This window comes from Entelurus aequoreus, linkage group LG02, assembly GCF_033978785.1.
Source record: "Entelurus aequoreus isolate RoL-2023_Sb linkage group LG02, RoL_Eaeq_v1.1, whole genome shotgun sequence".
Taxonomy (NCBI): domain Eukaryota; kingdom Metazoa; phylum Chordata; class Actinopteri; order Syngnathiformes; family Syngnathidae; genus Entelurus; species Entelurus aequoreus.
This window is the reverse complement of record NC_084732.1, coordinates 27,517,032-27,532,876: the sequence shown is the minus strand read 5'-3', so window position 1 is coordinate 27,532,876 and position 15,845 is coordinate 27,517,032. Positions and strand designations below refer to the sequence as shown.

Genomic DNA, 15,845 nt, shown 5'->3' with positions numbered 1-15,845 from the left:
TTGCTCGATGATATCATGGTGACCACGCCCATAGCCACGCCCCCACCACCACAGGTATCTTGGCAGTTTATGGGAAACACTGTAGTGTAATTTATTCCGAAAATATAAATAACGACAAAGATAGAATACTATTAACTGCAACATGTAAGTGTAAAAAAAAACAACAACATTATGATTTGTAAATTTTCAGAATGTGCTTGTTCTATTTTTAAACAAAGAAAACAATCTGAAGTTGTCTTTATTTCTAAGTTATCGTGCCGTGATTTTACCAGTCCGGACCACTTGGGAGTAGATTTTTCTAGGCGGTATAGCTCGGTTGGTAGAGTGGCCGTGCCAGCAACTTAAGGGTTCCCGGTTCGATTCCCGCTTCCGCCATCCTAGTCACTGCCGTTGTGTCCTTGGGCAAGACACTTTACCCACCTGCTCCCAGTGCCACCCACATTGGTTTAAATGTAAGATATTGGGTTTCACTATGTAAAAGCGCTTTGAGTCACTAGAGAAAAGAGCTGTATAAATATAATATAATTCACTTCACTTCTCTATGTGGCCCCTGATCTAAAATGAGTTTGACACCCCTGCTCTATACTCTCTGCAGTTGAGTCACACCAATAAAATAAGAAAAACTGGGATTAAATAACATCCCTTTATATCATTAAGGTTGGAAAAACCCATGTAGTTTGGTATCACTGCTAATTAACAGTCAGTTTAAGTGGAATCAATGTTTATATAGTCAGCTCGACCAGCAGTCGACTCACCGTCCTGTGAGAGGTTTTTCCACATATCCTCAGGTTGGCTGAGGTTGCCGCTGTACAAGATCCTGTAGCTGGCGATGACACCGTTCGGCTCCAGCGGAGGGCGCCAGCTCACTAGCACTGAGGATGAGTCGAGCGCGCTCAACTGCAGCTCATCCGGAGGCGAGGAAGGCCCTGAAGGATAATGGAGAGAGAAAGAGCAGGAGGGATGGCAGTCTGTAATTAAAAGCTACAAATAAGGCCACACAGCTGGAGGGTATATTTTGTCTGTTGTGTGACAACCATCTGCGTCCCCATGCCCCAGCCACCTGGGTACAGCTGAGAGAAGACAAGGCAATGGAGGGAATGAGGCTCAGGTGAACATACATAGAGAGGAGAGGGTGACTGCTGATGGTAATGTCATGTTGTGATTACAAGCTACACACACTCTTTCACCTGCAGACACTTGACTGACAGGCTGATACTCGGGTTAGTTTGCTTCCCCCTGCACAGTCTAATAAAAACAAATGCCTTGAGACGGATGACAATGTCTGTTTTGTCTGACACTCATATTACATAAACAATAGAGGCCTGTTCTAAAGGTTTGCATGTACTAAAACGAGGGCACAGAAAAACGATCTACTAAGCTTGTGCCCAGAAGATTGCGTCTAACCCTTGAGCAACCTTAAGATTGACTATACGAACTTACTCTTTAGATCCATATAGGACCTGCTTATTGAAGTGTCAATAGTTAGCAAAAAAATAACCTAATGCTTGGAATCTTCAGACCTAACTTTTTTAAATTATTTTTATGATTTTTTGTTTTTTTTTATGGCCATTTTGTCAAAAATAACTTCTTTTTATGATTGGAAAATGAAAAATTTGCGGTATTTCTAAAAAATAAGTTGCAGAGTGGAATATTTCCATCCATCCATTTTCTACCGCTTGTCCCTTTCAGGGTTGCGAAGGGGTGAGGGGGTGGGGGTGTTGCTGGAGCCTATCTCAGCTGGGGCGGAAGGCGGGGTACACCCTGGACAAGTCGCCACCTCATCACAGGGCCAACACAGATAGACAGACAACATTCACACTCACATTTACACACTAGGGCCAATTTAGTGTTGCCAATCAACCTATCTATCCCCAGGTGCATGTCTTTGGAGTATTTGAGGTTGGTAATTACAGCCCAAAATAGGTCAATAGTAGGGGTGTGGGAAAAAATCGATTCAAATTCGAATCGCGATTTTCACGTTGTGCGATTCAGAATCGATTCTCATTTTTAAAAAAATCGATTTTTTTAAATTTATTTATTTAAAAAAACATTTATTTTTTTTAATTAAATTTTTTAAATTAATCAATCCAACAAAACAATACACAGCAATACCATAACAATGCAATCCAATTCCAAAACCACGCCCGACCCAGCAACACTCAGAACAGCAATAAACAGAGCAATTGAGAGGAGACACAAAACACGACACAGAACAAACCAAAAGAAGGGAAACAAAAATGAATATTATCAACAACAGTATCAATATTAGTTACAATTTCAACATAGCAGTGATTAAAAATACCTCATTGACATTATCATTAGACATTTATAAAAATAAAAAAAATGAACAATAGTGTCACTGTGGCTTACACTTGCACACCGTGTCCAATATTTTCATAAAGATAAAATAAGTCATATTTTTGGTTCATTTAATAGTTAAAACAAATTTACATTATTGCAATCAGTTGATAAAACATTGTCATTTACAATTATAAAAGATTTTTACACAAATCTACTAATCTGCTTGCATGTCAGCAGACTGGGGTAGATCCTGCTGAAATCCTATTTATTGAATTAATTGAGAATCGTTTTGAATCGGGAAAATATCGTTTTTGAATCGAGAATCGTGTTGAATTGAAAAAAAAAATCGATTTTGAATCGAATCGTGACCCAAAGAATCGATATTGAATCGAATCATGGGACACCCAAAGATTCACAGCCCTAGTCAATAGTTTATAAAAACATTGATTTTGATACAGTAGACAAGTTGACAACATTCTAATTTTTACAGTTCTTACTGAGCTAGAATTAGAGAGAATGCAGGCAGGACTTAGTTGAGTTTAATAAATTCACAGTCTTTCATATACCCTATTTTCCCAACTATAAGCCGCTACTGATTTTTCCCAACGCTTTGACTCCTGCGGTTTATAAAACAATGCGGCTAATTTATGGATTTTTCTTCGCTAACAGTCATAATGTTATGTATTTAACAAATAGTTTTCATATAACACCGCCAGAAACGCTGCTGGACTCTGGAAAGAGGTTACGCAGCCTCCGTAGCAGAAACTCCAGGTTCTGTAACAGCTTCCTCCATCAGGCCATAAGACTCTTGATCACAACAAAATAATCCCTTCAATTCCCCCCAAAAATGGATTAACTCGCTGGACTATAAAGACAATATAACATACATCCGTAAACGTGGATGCATATGCAAAAGTGCAATATATTTATCTGTACAGTAAATATATTTATATCTGCACCTTATTTTGTAAATGCAAACACTCTGCACCTTATTGCTCTTTTATCCTGCACTACAACAAGCTAATGCAACAACATGTCATTCTTATCTGTATTGTAAAGTTCAAATTTGAATGACAATAAAAGGAAGTCTAAGTCTAAGACACAGACTTTGAAGAAGTGTGTTAATGTATGTGCAATGGCGCGTTTATTGGACAACTTCGCTCACTGCAGGTGGTGCAGGTTTAAAATGTACTTCCTGTTTCAAACCTTGAACTGGAAGTTAAATCGTCCATAGCATTTCTGCCCGAAAGGACTCTTCATTCATCGATCCAAGCAACGTTTGTAAGTTTTACAATATAACTAAAACGATCCATTCTTACTAAACCGTCCAATGTGTGATGTCTGTAGGTGTGTGTCCATGCATATGTGTACGTGCTATCGTAATGTTATCAAGCTAGCGTCGTTCACAATAGTGAATATGCTAACACATTTATGAGTGTCTTACAATGGCATTCTTTTTGTATTGTTTCAGTTTCGTAAAGTTTCGTCACCGTGGAGTTATTGAGTCTGTTTAGCTGATTGGAAAGATAGCTTCCGCAGCTAGTGGGTCCATGACGATGACTTCTGGGGCGATAGGGGTTTTTCGGTGGCTTCCCCCTCCTTGTGGAACACACTTCCTCCCCACATCAAAGCCGCCCCCACTTTCTCCTCCTTTAAAATTGCCCCTAACATTTTTTTCCCCAGAATTGCCTTCCCCAGCTAAATGTCCCCCCTGCGGTTCTCACTGTTTTAACTTTTTCTTGAACTGTTTTTTAGAAATATGTACGTTGTTTCATTTTTAGCTGTATTTTTTTCCATATCTTTATTAAAGTCTCCTGTTATTTATTTCTTCTGTTTAGTTCATGTAAAGCGTGTTTGAGTACTTAGAAAAGCGTTGGATACATTTTATGTATTAATATTATATATTATTATCCTGTAGGTAAATAGACATTTACAAAACACTTTGTACTAGTACATATATGTGCCTTACAAACCAGCGTGGCTAGTACATGTAACATTTTTTTTCTCCTAAAATTTGGTGGGTGCGGCTTAAATTCGGTATATCTGCCATGTTATTTATAACAGCCCAAGATCATTTTCATTGCAATTCAGTGGTTTAATGGCAGTTTCACTCATTTACGCTCATCAAAGCTCTGATAATTATACTCATGGTTTTTTGGCCCCATTTGCCCCAAAACAACATCTTCTTGTTTTTCAATCGGGCAAGAATGACATTTGTTCGGTTTTCATGGAAAAAGCTTAGTAATATACCAGGATTACAGTCTGTAAGAAATAGCAGTTATAATAGGAGTCAATGGGGCCAAAATAGTTCTTAAAAGACAAAGTAATAATAATAGATTAGATTTTATAACACTATTATTAGATACTCAAAGCGCTCACAGAGAAGTGGGAACCCATCATTCATTCACACCTGGTGGTGGTAAGCTACATTTGTAGCCACAGCTGCCCTGGGGTAGACTGACGGAAGCGAGGCTGCCAGTTTGCGCCTACGGCCCCTCCGACCACCACCTATCATTCATTCATCATTCACTCACCAGTGTGAGGGGCACCGGGGGCAAGGGTGAAGTGTCCTGCCCAAGGACACAATGGCAGCGATTTGGATGTCAAGAGACGGGGAGCGAACCTGCAACCCTCAGGTTTCTGGCACGGCCGCTCTACCCACTACGCCATACCGCCCCTTAACTGTGTAAACTTTGTTTATGTCCTATTCCAGGGGTCACCAACGCGGTGCCCGCGGGCACCATGTAGCCCGTAAGGACCAGATGAGTAGCCCGCCGGCCTGTTCTAAAAATAGCTCAAATATCAGCACTTACCAGTGAGCTGCCTCTATTTTTTTAATTTTATTTATTTACTAGCAAGCTGGTCTCGCTTTGCCTGACATTTTTAATTCTAAGAGAGAAAAAACTCAAATAGAATTTGAAAATCCAAGAAAATATTTTAAATACTTGGTCTTCACTTGTTTAAATAAATTCATTGATTTTTTTACTTTGCTTCTTATAACTTTCAGAAAGACAATTTTAGAGAAAAAATACAACCTCAAAAATTATTTTAGGATTTTTAAACACATATACCTTATTACCTTTTAAATTCCTTCCTCTTCTTTCCTGACAATTTAAATCAATGTTCAAGTATTTTTTTTTATTTTTTATTGTAAAGAATAATAAATACATTTTAATTTAATTCTTCATTTTAGCTTCTGTTTTTTCGACGAAGAATATTTGTGAAATATTTCTTCAAACTTATTATGATTAAAATTCAAAAAAATTATTCTGGCAAATCTAGAAAATCTGTAGAATCAAATTGAAATCTTATTTCAAAGTCTTTTGAATTTATTTAAAAAGTTTTGTTCTGGAAAATCTAGAAGAAATAATGATTTGTCTTTGTTAGAAATATAGCTTGGTCCAATTTGTTATATATTCTAACAAAGTGTAGATTGGATTTTAACCTATTTAAAACATGTCATCAAAATTCTAAAATTAATCTTAATCAGGAAAAATTACTAATGATGTTCCATAAATTCTTTTTTTAAGTTTTTCTCTTCTTTTTTTCGGTTGAATTTTGAATTTTAAAGAGTCGAAATTGAAGATAAACTATGTTTCAAAATTTAATTGTAATTTTTTTCATGTTTTCTCCTCTTTTAAACCGTTCAATTAAGTGTAAATATCATTAATTATTAATAGTAACATAGAGTTAAAGGTAAATTGAGCAAATTGGCTATTTCTGGCAATTTATTTAAGTGTGTATCAAACTGGTAGCCCTTCGCATTAATCACTACCCAAGAAGTAGCTCTTGCTTTCAAAAAGGTTGGTGACCCCTGTCCTATTCTAACAATGTTGCAATCAAAAACACAATGCAATGTTGTTTAAAAAAACTCCCTGGCAAAATTTCAGACCACTAACCTTCAAACAGAACAATCATATCACATTAGTAACACATGTAATGCTCATTTTGGGGCCTAGGGATGCACAAGGGTGAGCAAAATAAAGAGTGCAGTCCATTTAGCATGTCTGTCTCCATGTATATACAGAATATACGCTGATTATCAGAATGCCCACAATACTGTGAAGAAGAGATCCAAATATAATCGTTTAGCTCTTGTGATGGGATTAATCAAGACTGAAACTGTTCTGCAGTCGCTGTTTTGTGTTTTTATTCATCCATCCATCCATCCATCCATTTGCTATTTAGCACAGTTGAAATGACACAGATACAGAAAACTGGCTGAGAGAAAGAAGATTGCGCTGCACATACAGATGATGGACAGAGAATCCTCCATCCTACGTGTGCGTGTCGACATCTTTGGACTGTCAGAAATAAAACTTACCAGAAGATTTTAACAGATGATTAACAGATGTTAATGATTGTTTATTTATAAATATAATGTTATAATTGTTTAGCTGCTAGATGACTTAAAGGGGAACTGCACTTTTTGGAGAATTTTGCCTATTGTTCACAATTATTATGAGAGACAAGAAAACACGTCTTTTTTTTTTTTTTTTAGGACTTTAAAGATGATAAAAAACGCTTGGAAGATGTGGCTAAAGTAGCCTTCAAAGCCCTCTAAAACAACTTCAAAACCCTCGAGCGACGTTTTATATACACACTGCAAGTATATACAGTATATAATGTAGTAACAGACACGTTCATAACAATATTTAATGTTCGATATTTACCGTATTTTGATCATTTTTATCATTTTAATCATTTCCGGGACTGATTTCTTCCATGCACTGATTTCTGTTGCCATAGCAGCGCACATCCGACTTCTGGCAACAAATGTGTGTTCTTACTTCCGGAATTAAACACGCGTGTGTGTTCTAATCATGGCAGACTTGATAACAAACAACAAAGACGAATGACAAATGACTATTCACAACCTTATTTTTTAAAAATCTGAATATACTGCTACTCATAGAAGCGAGCACAAAGAAAGGGTGAGAGGTTGGAGCAGATGGAAGCCGGGAGAGTGAGGTGAAAGCGACAACGTTATGAATATGGAACTTGGAGACAAGCTATTTCGACATAAATGGATTGCTTGCCCAAAATCAACAGGAAACGTCCCCACCTGGACCAGACGAACAACTGTCCATCGAGTGCCTCACTTTAATATCGACCATTATACACCGCAGCATGTAATGCGTGTTATTAAAACTACACTGCATACGCTCTCTGGCTAGCTCAGCTTTGTACAAACAAAACATGAAATGTTGGCTAAAACTTTATAGTCACTGATGTTTTCAGTCAATCGCAGTGTTGTGCATTATAAACTCAAACATGTTTTGTGTTGTCATAGAAGCTACCTTATCTCTTGCCGTAGTTACGGCTAATACCGTAGCATGGGGATGTGTTACTACGCTAGAAAAAAAGTTACTCAGTGTTCGCTTTTACAAAAACAATGTCGCTACAGCTTGGTTATTATACGAGTTATGGAACGTAAATGAAGTATTGTTGGTTTTTGAATGCATTTTTAAAGTGATTTAGAGGTAGAATTGATTGCTCCCAATAGCTGCATTGCTAGCCAACTAGAACGAGCCAATTTTTACATGTTAGAAAGCGAAAAAAACAAAAAACTGAGGTCATAATGATTGTGAACGGTAGGCAAAATTCCAAAACAAGTGCAGTTCCTCTTTAAAGGGCTAATTAAAACAAATTCAATTGATCCGTTTTGGTGTCTTCCGGCTTTTTTTCCTCCATATAAGAGCTATATTAATAATATATCTCTCCAATATAAAAAATGCATTTGTAAATGCATTTTTGGATAATTGCAGATGCAACATTACAACAGCGTTGCCTCCCAGAACGCACATACGCTTCAGCATGCTAAAAATAGGTTCTGTTGTCTAGATCGATTCTATATAGCCCATAGGGTGGCAGTATGTTGCGCAATATGCAGCACACACCACTGGTGTGTGCTGCATATTGCGCAACATACTGCATACATACGTGTTGGACTGTTGGAGCATATGATGTCCTGAACCTGGAGGTAAATACTGGTGTCTCCTATAGGCACAGTCTTTATAGTACATGCAAAATTCTCATTTAAATAGGGTGGTCATCACCACATTTGCACCTTTTATCAATTGTGCAGAGTAGATCACACGCAACGTGTTTACTAAAAGTATGTGAACCAACTAAAAAAAGCTTACGGTCAGGCAGGGTGGACTCTTCCACTGTGCTGCTGAAGGGTCCCAACCCATCCACTCCATTAGACTGCACTGCCAGCTCGTAGCGGGTGAAGGGTTTCAAGGCGCCAATCAGAATCTCCTGAGCGGCACTGCAACACAAAAATATCAAGTATAAATTGTCATGTTTTTTGTTTTGTTTTCGGATATCCTTAACAAGTTACATCATATTTTTACATTTGTACAATTCAACATGTCTAAAAAGGAGTAGGAAGAAGCAGAGCCTATTTAATCCTACTCCTTCTCCTTGTTTTAGTCATTACTGATGGATTGTTGTTTGTGTGTAAGAATAATGAGACCCGAGACAACAGTGTATATTCTAGTCCGACTGTATTTAACTGGCGCCAGAACATCACACACACACACCTCCCCCATGCTGCTGGGGCATACCATTCCACAAGGGGTGCTGTGACAACACAAACCCTATAACATCTCCCCTTTTATAGATGTCAACTTTTACATTGCTGAAAACCTTAGTGCAAGCACAGTGAGAACCAATCTTTTAGTGCAAATAACACTTAATGCAAACCAATGTCATTCTAGTATTACAACAATCTTTTTTTGTGTGTGCGCATGTGTGTGTGTGTGTGTGTGTCAACAACCTTAACAAACCAGTCCCAGGTATACTTTAACCAACACAACTCAAGAGTTCGGACGTGCCTAAAGATCAAGTCTGTCAGGCACTTTCACCACCCTGCCACTGGCCGTCCAGTGCCCGGCTGGCGCAAGAAGTGGTGGTGGTGATGGAGGTGGTCCAGCCCTAGGCTGGTGCTGGTCACTCTGCCTGAGTGGCCTGACGGCCTGGACACCTGTGTCAGTGTCCATTACTTTGCTGGGTGGACCGCTGGGTTGCCCATCAGCTGTGCTGTACACAGTTTTGCTCAGAGTGGCGCTCGGCCACGTCCCTCTCCGCTGGCTGATAATCCACCCGCTACAGCGATAGAATGTCCCCTCAACATCTACTAGGTACGATCTGGGGCCCACCTGTAGTAGACAAACTCCTATTCGCCACCTGCCTGTCCTGTCCCCAGGCAGGGGCTTCATCCTTATGTCCAGGCAGGTCCCTGGCCGATCTGTCGTACCAGAGTTTGGCTGTCTGGTGTTTTATCCGCAGCTTGTCTGGACCCCAATGAACACACTCGAATCCAAAAGCGTGGCAGCGACTGGGAGCGGAGTCCTCAGCCTACGAGACATCAGCCTCTGTGCGGGGCTGCTGAGCATGCCCTCCGTGGGCGTGTTCCTCCACTGCAAAATGGCCAGCCATGTGTCATTACCCACGCTGGCTGCCTTCTTGCACAGAGCCTTCACTATCTTAACGGCCGATTCGGGCTTCCCATTCGATTTTGGGTGCTTTTGGGTCCTTTGCGAATCTCCTGAAGGTCTCAGAGTCAAACTCAGACCTACAATCTGTTATCACGCGATACGGTTGTCCATGACGTGAAAACTGGGCCTTGCACTTCAGCACTGTGGTCTCCGCTGAAAGATCTGGAAGCAGCTCTATTTCCCAGAAATCAGAATAATGGTCAACAATAATCAGAAAGTCTTTGCCCGCTTATTTGAACAGATCCATGCTGAGGATCTGCCAAGGTCGTGTTGGAAGTGCATGGGACAACATTGTCTCCCGCTGCTGCTCATGTGAGTATTCATTGCACGCTGAGCACAAGGTGCTGCCTGGTTAGTGGCTCTGAGCTACTATGCCCTACCATAAGCAGCTCCTCTGGAATGGTGGAGTGCATTAAACCTAAACGCTCACTTGTTTCACCTGACAACAGGGGTCGCAGCCCGCTTCTTACTATCTCAAATTGTAGCATGTGTGCTTTTCCCCTCACTAGACACTCTGTTCAGAATATGCCTATGGAGTGCATTGATTGGCCCGAATACAGTACTAATCTGGTCTGGATTGGTAGTAATTTAGCCTCTGGAGCAAGTCTCCTCATGTCTTTTGTGCTCATAACATCACAGGTTGCCGTTGAATCTAACTGACACCTCTGAGACCCTCCATTCATTTTTATGTTGACGAACCATTTCTTCCCTAGACCCTGAATTGCCCCTATGCTCTCTGCTGTGTGTATGTGGGCCTCTGTGTCAGACCTGTCCATGTCCTCATGTACCTCCATGTCAGCTGCATGTAGCTGTTGTGTAGATTGGCCCCTCTTCATACACACCTTGGCAAAATGATTCGCTGTTAAATGGGTTATACTTGTATAGCACTTTTCTACCTTCAAGGTACTCAAAGCGCTTTGACACTATTTCCACATTCACCCATTCACACACACATTCACACACTGATGGCGGGAGCTGCCATGCAAGGCCCTAACCACGACCCATCAGGAGCAAGGGTGAAGTGTCTTGCTCAAAGACACAACGGACGTGATTTGGTTGGTAGAAGCATGGGATCAAACCAGGAACCCTCAGATTGCTGGCACGGCCACTCTCTCAACTACGTCATGCCGTTCCACAGTGGCGACAGTTTTTTCCAAAATGCAGGACATGTGCATGTTCCCGCAGAATTTGCACGTGGTGTTTTCACTCGTGCCTGGAGTCTGATACTGGAACCTGTCCGAGCGTTTCAGCTTGGGTGGGACTTGCGGCCGCCGGCCATCCATTGCATGCACTGTCTCTAGTGCCCTGTCCTGTGTGATCGTTTGTATCCTCTTGTCTGTTTATTTGTATTGTCTGCATTTTAATTTTGCTTTTATTTTCTTTCATTTCACTTTGTTGTCTGTGAAGCACTTTGAGTCTGCCTTGTGTATGAAAAGCGCTCTACAAATAAAGTTGCCTTGCCTTGCCTTGTTATCTCAGCAGCTCTGCATATTGCTATGGCTGATGCTAGTGTGAGATCCTTCTGTCTGAGTAGACGACGGCGCACACTTTCATCACTCACACCAAGCACCAGTCTGTCTCTTATCAGATCCTCTCTGAGTTGTCCATACTCACAGGAAGCAGCCTTCTCCCTCAACTTTGTTACCAATGCATCAATGGGATCCCCCTCATCTTGCTTGCAGATGCCAAAAACGTATCTCCCAAATATGACGTTTGTAGCTGGCTTGAAATAGCCCTCCAAGGCATCGAGAATAACTGTCACGTCCTTTCGTTGCTCCGGTGTGAGTCCCAATTGGTGTTTGTATATGTGATGACATTCCCCGCTCATCACTCTTCGTAAAGGTTGGTGCTTGTACCTCTTTTGCTTTGTTTTGTAATCCTGTAGCAAGTACAAAGTCTTCGAATTCTGCTCTGAAGTTTTCCCAGTTACTTGCAAGATCGCCGCTTATCTTCATCTCCTCCGGTGGCGGAGTGTTTGTAGCCATGGTGATGTTGTTAGCCTAGCTTGTTGCTAACGCCGTTCCAATCTTTTCTTGTTTCCTCGTCTTCACGGGTTCCTCCGTGAAGCACGGTACCCTTCCACCTAACTTTGTGTGGTTCTAGTCACTTTTGACACCATGTTTGTGTGTAAGAATAATGAGACCCGAGACAAAAGTGTATATTTTAGTCCGACTGTATTCAACTGGCGCCAGAACATCACACACACCCACCTCCCCCATGCTGCTGGGGCATACCATTCCACAAGGAGTGTTGTGACAACACAAACCCTATAACAATTGTTCACTTTCTGTGCTACCATTTCCTAACAAAGACAGAAACGATTAGATAAAGTCTATTAATAGATAGCTTATTCAGTGACGACAGAAGATAAAATAAGTGCTGAGATTACAAATAAATACTAATTTAATAGAAAATAAAGTAATTTAATAAATACAAATATTAAATATAAATTAAAGGCTATTCGTGTTTATTAAAAAAAACAAAAAAATCAGATTCTGATTAATTGAAGTCAATTCCTTGCTTACATAATTTAAATTAAGTTAAGAAAATACCGCCTCATAGTACATGCAAAAACCTCATTTAAATAAGGCGGTCTGCACCAGTTTTCAATTGTATATGCAGATCACAAGCCACACACCTACTAAGAATAGCAACACACCCACTAATAGTATAAAATCCAAAACCAGTGAAGTTGGCGCGTTGTGTAAATGGTAAATAAAAACAGAATACAATGATTTGAAAATCCGTTTCAACTTATATTCAATTGAATAGACTGCAAAGACAAGATATTTAATGTTCTAACTGAGAAAATTCCCGGTGTAGATGCGCAATATGATTTATCGACACTCATTAGCGTTTTGCGAGCATTTTGCAGTGTTTTATTCAGCGCATCTACAACACGTACGTGCAAACTGACACACTCTGTGCTTGCGCTGCAAAGACAGACAATTGACAGAAATCCTCCGTCATAAATATGTGTGTGTGTCGATGTATTTGCAAGGTCTTTCGGAAATTAAATATATTAGACATGTTGTGTATTTAGCAACATCCTTTTATAATTTTATAGCTTCATACTGAGTGACTTAAGGGTCTGATTAACTTTATACAGTTTGTTTAATGCCGTTCGTGTTTTTCTTTTTTAATATATTGTGGAGGGGGGCATGGTCTGCGGGCCTACTGCGGAGCGAGGTGTGTAAGGACCGGCCTCGAAGACAGCGGCAGGTGAGTAGATTGCCCAGCTGGGGATTGTTATCTAATCACCTGTCGCCCTTATTAGCAGCAGCCGGAACGAGACACGTGGTTGGAGTTGCTGGTGAGCAGAGGCATGAGAGCGAGAGACAGTTTGCTGGAAAGCAAAACCACGCTGCTTTATGAAAATAAAAGACTTGTTACCTCAGACTACCGGGCTCACAAAAGGATCTTTGTGTCAGAAGAACCCACAGGAGGGCAACCTCTACATATATATTATCAACATATGTCCTATATAATTACAACTTGTATGTATTTTTTTGCATCTTGAGCAAAGTAAATGCAGCCTGCCTTTCTCCCATGAGCGCACCTTGGTGTCAATGTAGATGCACTTTTGAAAGTGTCTAAAATGCCCATAAAAAGTGTTTGAAAACATAGCAAAATGTCACAGGTAGAAACATGATAAAATGAATGTGCAGTAAATGAACGAGTGTCTCCGTGGTGATTCCCCATATGTATAGTACACGTGAAACCCTCATTTAAATAAGGCGTTCTGCACCACTTTTGAATTGTACACGCAGTCTTAGTAGAGCACACTAATAGTACATGCAATTTTATAGGTTGCACATGCTGTTTAGCGCATGGTATTTGCATCTTAGTAAATCAGGCCCTTTGTGTATTATGGACTGACCCTCGTCAAAGCGAGGACACAACTAATGCACATGATGCAGCCCCAAAACCGAAAGTTATCAACCCCGCCATCGAAAAACAAAACAGCTGCCACACGGAACAGAATTCCATAAGCATCAAAATATTTTTTAAAAATGAAATTGGTGCGGCTTATATTTAGGTGTGCTCCATAGTCCGGATGTTAAGGTAATTGATAAAATGATGGTAATTTCCCCTATAGTTGAATGTTCTCCCTGAGTCGGACAACTCCCAAGCCCTGACAGCTTTTATTTACTGTAGCAATCTGATCCATCCTCCCAACAACCAAACGTTTCGTACCTTGCGGCCTCATCCATCATCTCATTCTTTCATAAAAATGATGGCGCACACCTTATAAGGCTTTCAGAACACAATTCATCCTTGTCCTGTCCCTGAGTGGCAGCAGCTGCCATGAATCATTGGACCCGATGCGATTAGACAATAGATATGTCACAGGGCTGGTGCACAAAGAGAGGCTGACCTGGTGTAGTAGGTGACCAGGGAGGCGTTGGTGGTCCCGGCCGGACTGCAGCGCACCGTGTAGTTTATGATGCGCACCGTGCTGAAGCGAGGTTTCTCCCAACGGATACGGATGGACGTGGACGCGTTGGCCGTGGCCTGAATGCTGCTCGGGGGTAAGGGAGGCGGCCGCATGGGCAGTGACGATGCTATAAAGCAAACATGCATTTAAACATTTAGGTTTGGATGCATTGTGTGGTGGATGGATTTTTTACCTTTATTAGCTTTTTCTGTTCTTCCTTTCCACACCACAGCTGATCCATCTGTTTGCTTGTTGAATGCCCAAACGCTCACTTCATACTGCTGGTCAGGGACTGGAAGACAACATTTTAAAATCAACCTTTACTATGTGCTGCTGCAGTAAATATTATAAACATAAACGCGGACAGCATGTTAGTTGAAAGGAGGCGTGCAACGATATGAAAATTCCATATTACGGTTATCATTATTATCATGCTATTGTTGAATGTGCTCAAAAAGTACTTACATCTTTTAATCAAGTTTTATTTTAAAACTGCCATAAAATCATGGCTCAGCTCAACCTCTACCTGATCTGAACCAAAATTGAGCCCCAGCAACTCTTTGAAGCATCAAGCAGGTTTATATGCAGTTTAGGGCTGCAACTAACGATTCATTTGATAATCGATTAATCTGTTGATTATTACTTCGATTAATCGATTAATACTCGGATAAAAGAGACAAACTACATTTCTATCCTTTCCAGTATTTTATTGAAAAAAAACAGAATACTGGCACCATACTTATTTTGATTATTGTTTCTCAGCTGTTTGTACATGTTGCAGTTTATAAATAAAGGTTTATAAAAAAAAATTTAATGAAAAAAAAAAACAAAAAAAAATGCCTCTGCGCATAGCATAGATCCAATGAATCAATGACTAAATTAATCGCCAACTATTTGTATAATTGATTTTAATCGATTAGTTGTTGCAGCCCTAATGTGGTTATAGTATATATATATTTTCTCATTCTGTTTTGCACACTCTTGGAGTCAACATGTGCATAGTTATGTACATAGTGTCATGTACATAGTGTATACCCCCCCCCCCTCCCATTTTTTCTATATATTGTTTTTCAAATCATCTGACATGTATACTGTGTATATGTACATACTTTATCGATTTTTTAAACGTAATTTTTTATATACATGTTACAGGTTAAATAAATGATAAATGGGTTATACTTGTATAGCGCTTTTCTACCTTCAAGGTACTCAAAGCGCTTTGACAGTATTTCCACATTCACCCATTCACACACACATTCACACGCTGATGGCGGGAGCTGCCATGCAAGGCGCTAACCAGCAGCCATCAGGAGCAAGGGTGAAGTGTCTTGCCCAAGGACACAACGGACGTGACTAGGATGGTAGAAGGTGGGGATTGAACTCCAGTAACCAGCAACACTCCGATTGCTGACACAGCCACTCTACCAACTTCGCCAGGTTATATATCTTTTATTATTATTATTATTATTATTATTATTACATTATTATTATTTTATTATTTATTATTATGTGGGCTCTGTACCGAGGATGTCGTTGTGGCTTGTACAGCCCTTTGAGACACTTGTGATTTAGGGCTATATAAATAAACATTGATTTGATTG

General features: G+C 40.1%; 1 protein-coding gene across 1 annotated transcript in view; it reads right to left on the bottom strand.

Annotated features, from left to right (window-relative positions):
• igdcc4 (immunoglobulin superfamily, DCC subclass, member 4) overlaps window positions 1-15,845 on the bottom strand; it is a 255,257-nt gene that overhangs the window by 19,643 nt on the left and 219,769 nt on the right. Inside the window, exons 12-15 of the mRNA XM_062024310.1 lie at window positions 14,438-14,536; window positions 14,185-14,371; window positions 8,448-8,575; window positions 756-926 (exon numbers count right to left, since the gene is read on the bottom strand). Of these exons, the coding sequence (XP_061880294.1) occupies window positions 756-926; window positions 8,448-8,575; window positions 14,185-14,371; window positions 14,438-14,536 (585 nt within the window). The remainder of the gene's footprint in view (window positions 1-755; window positions 927-8,447; window positions 8,576-14,184; window positions 14,372-14,437; window positions 14,537-15,845) is intronic.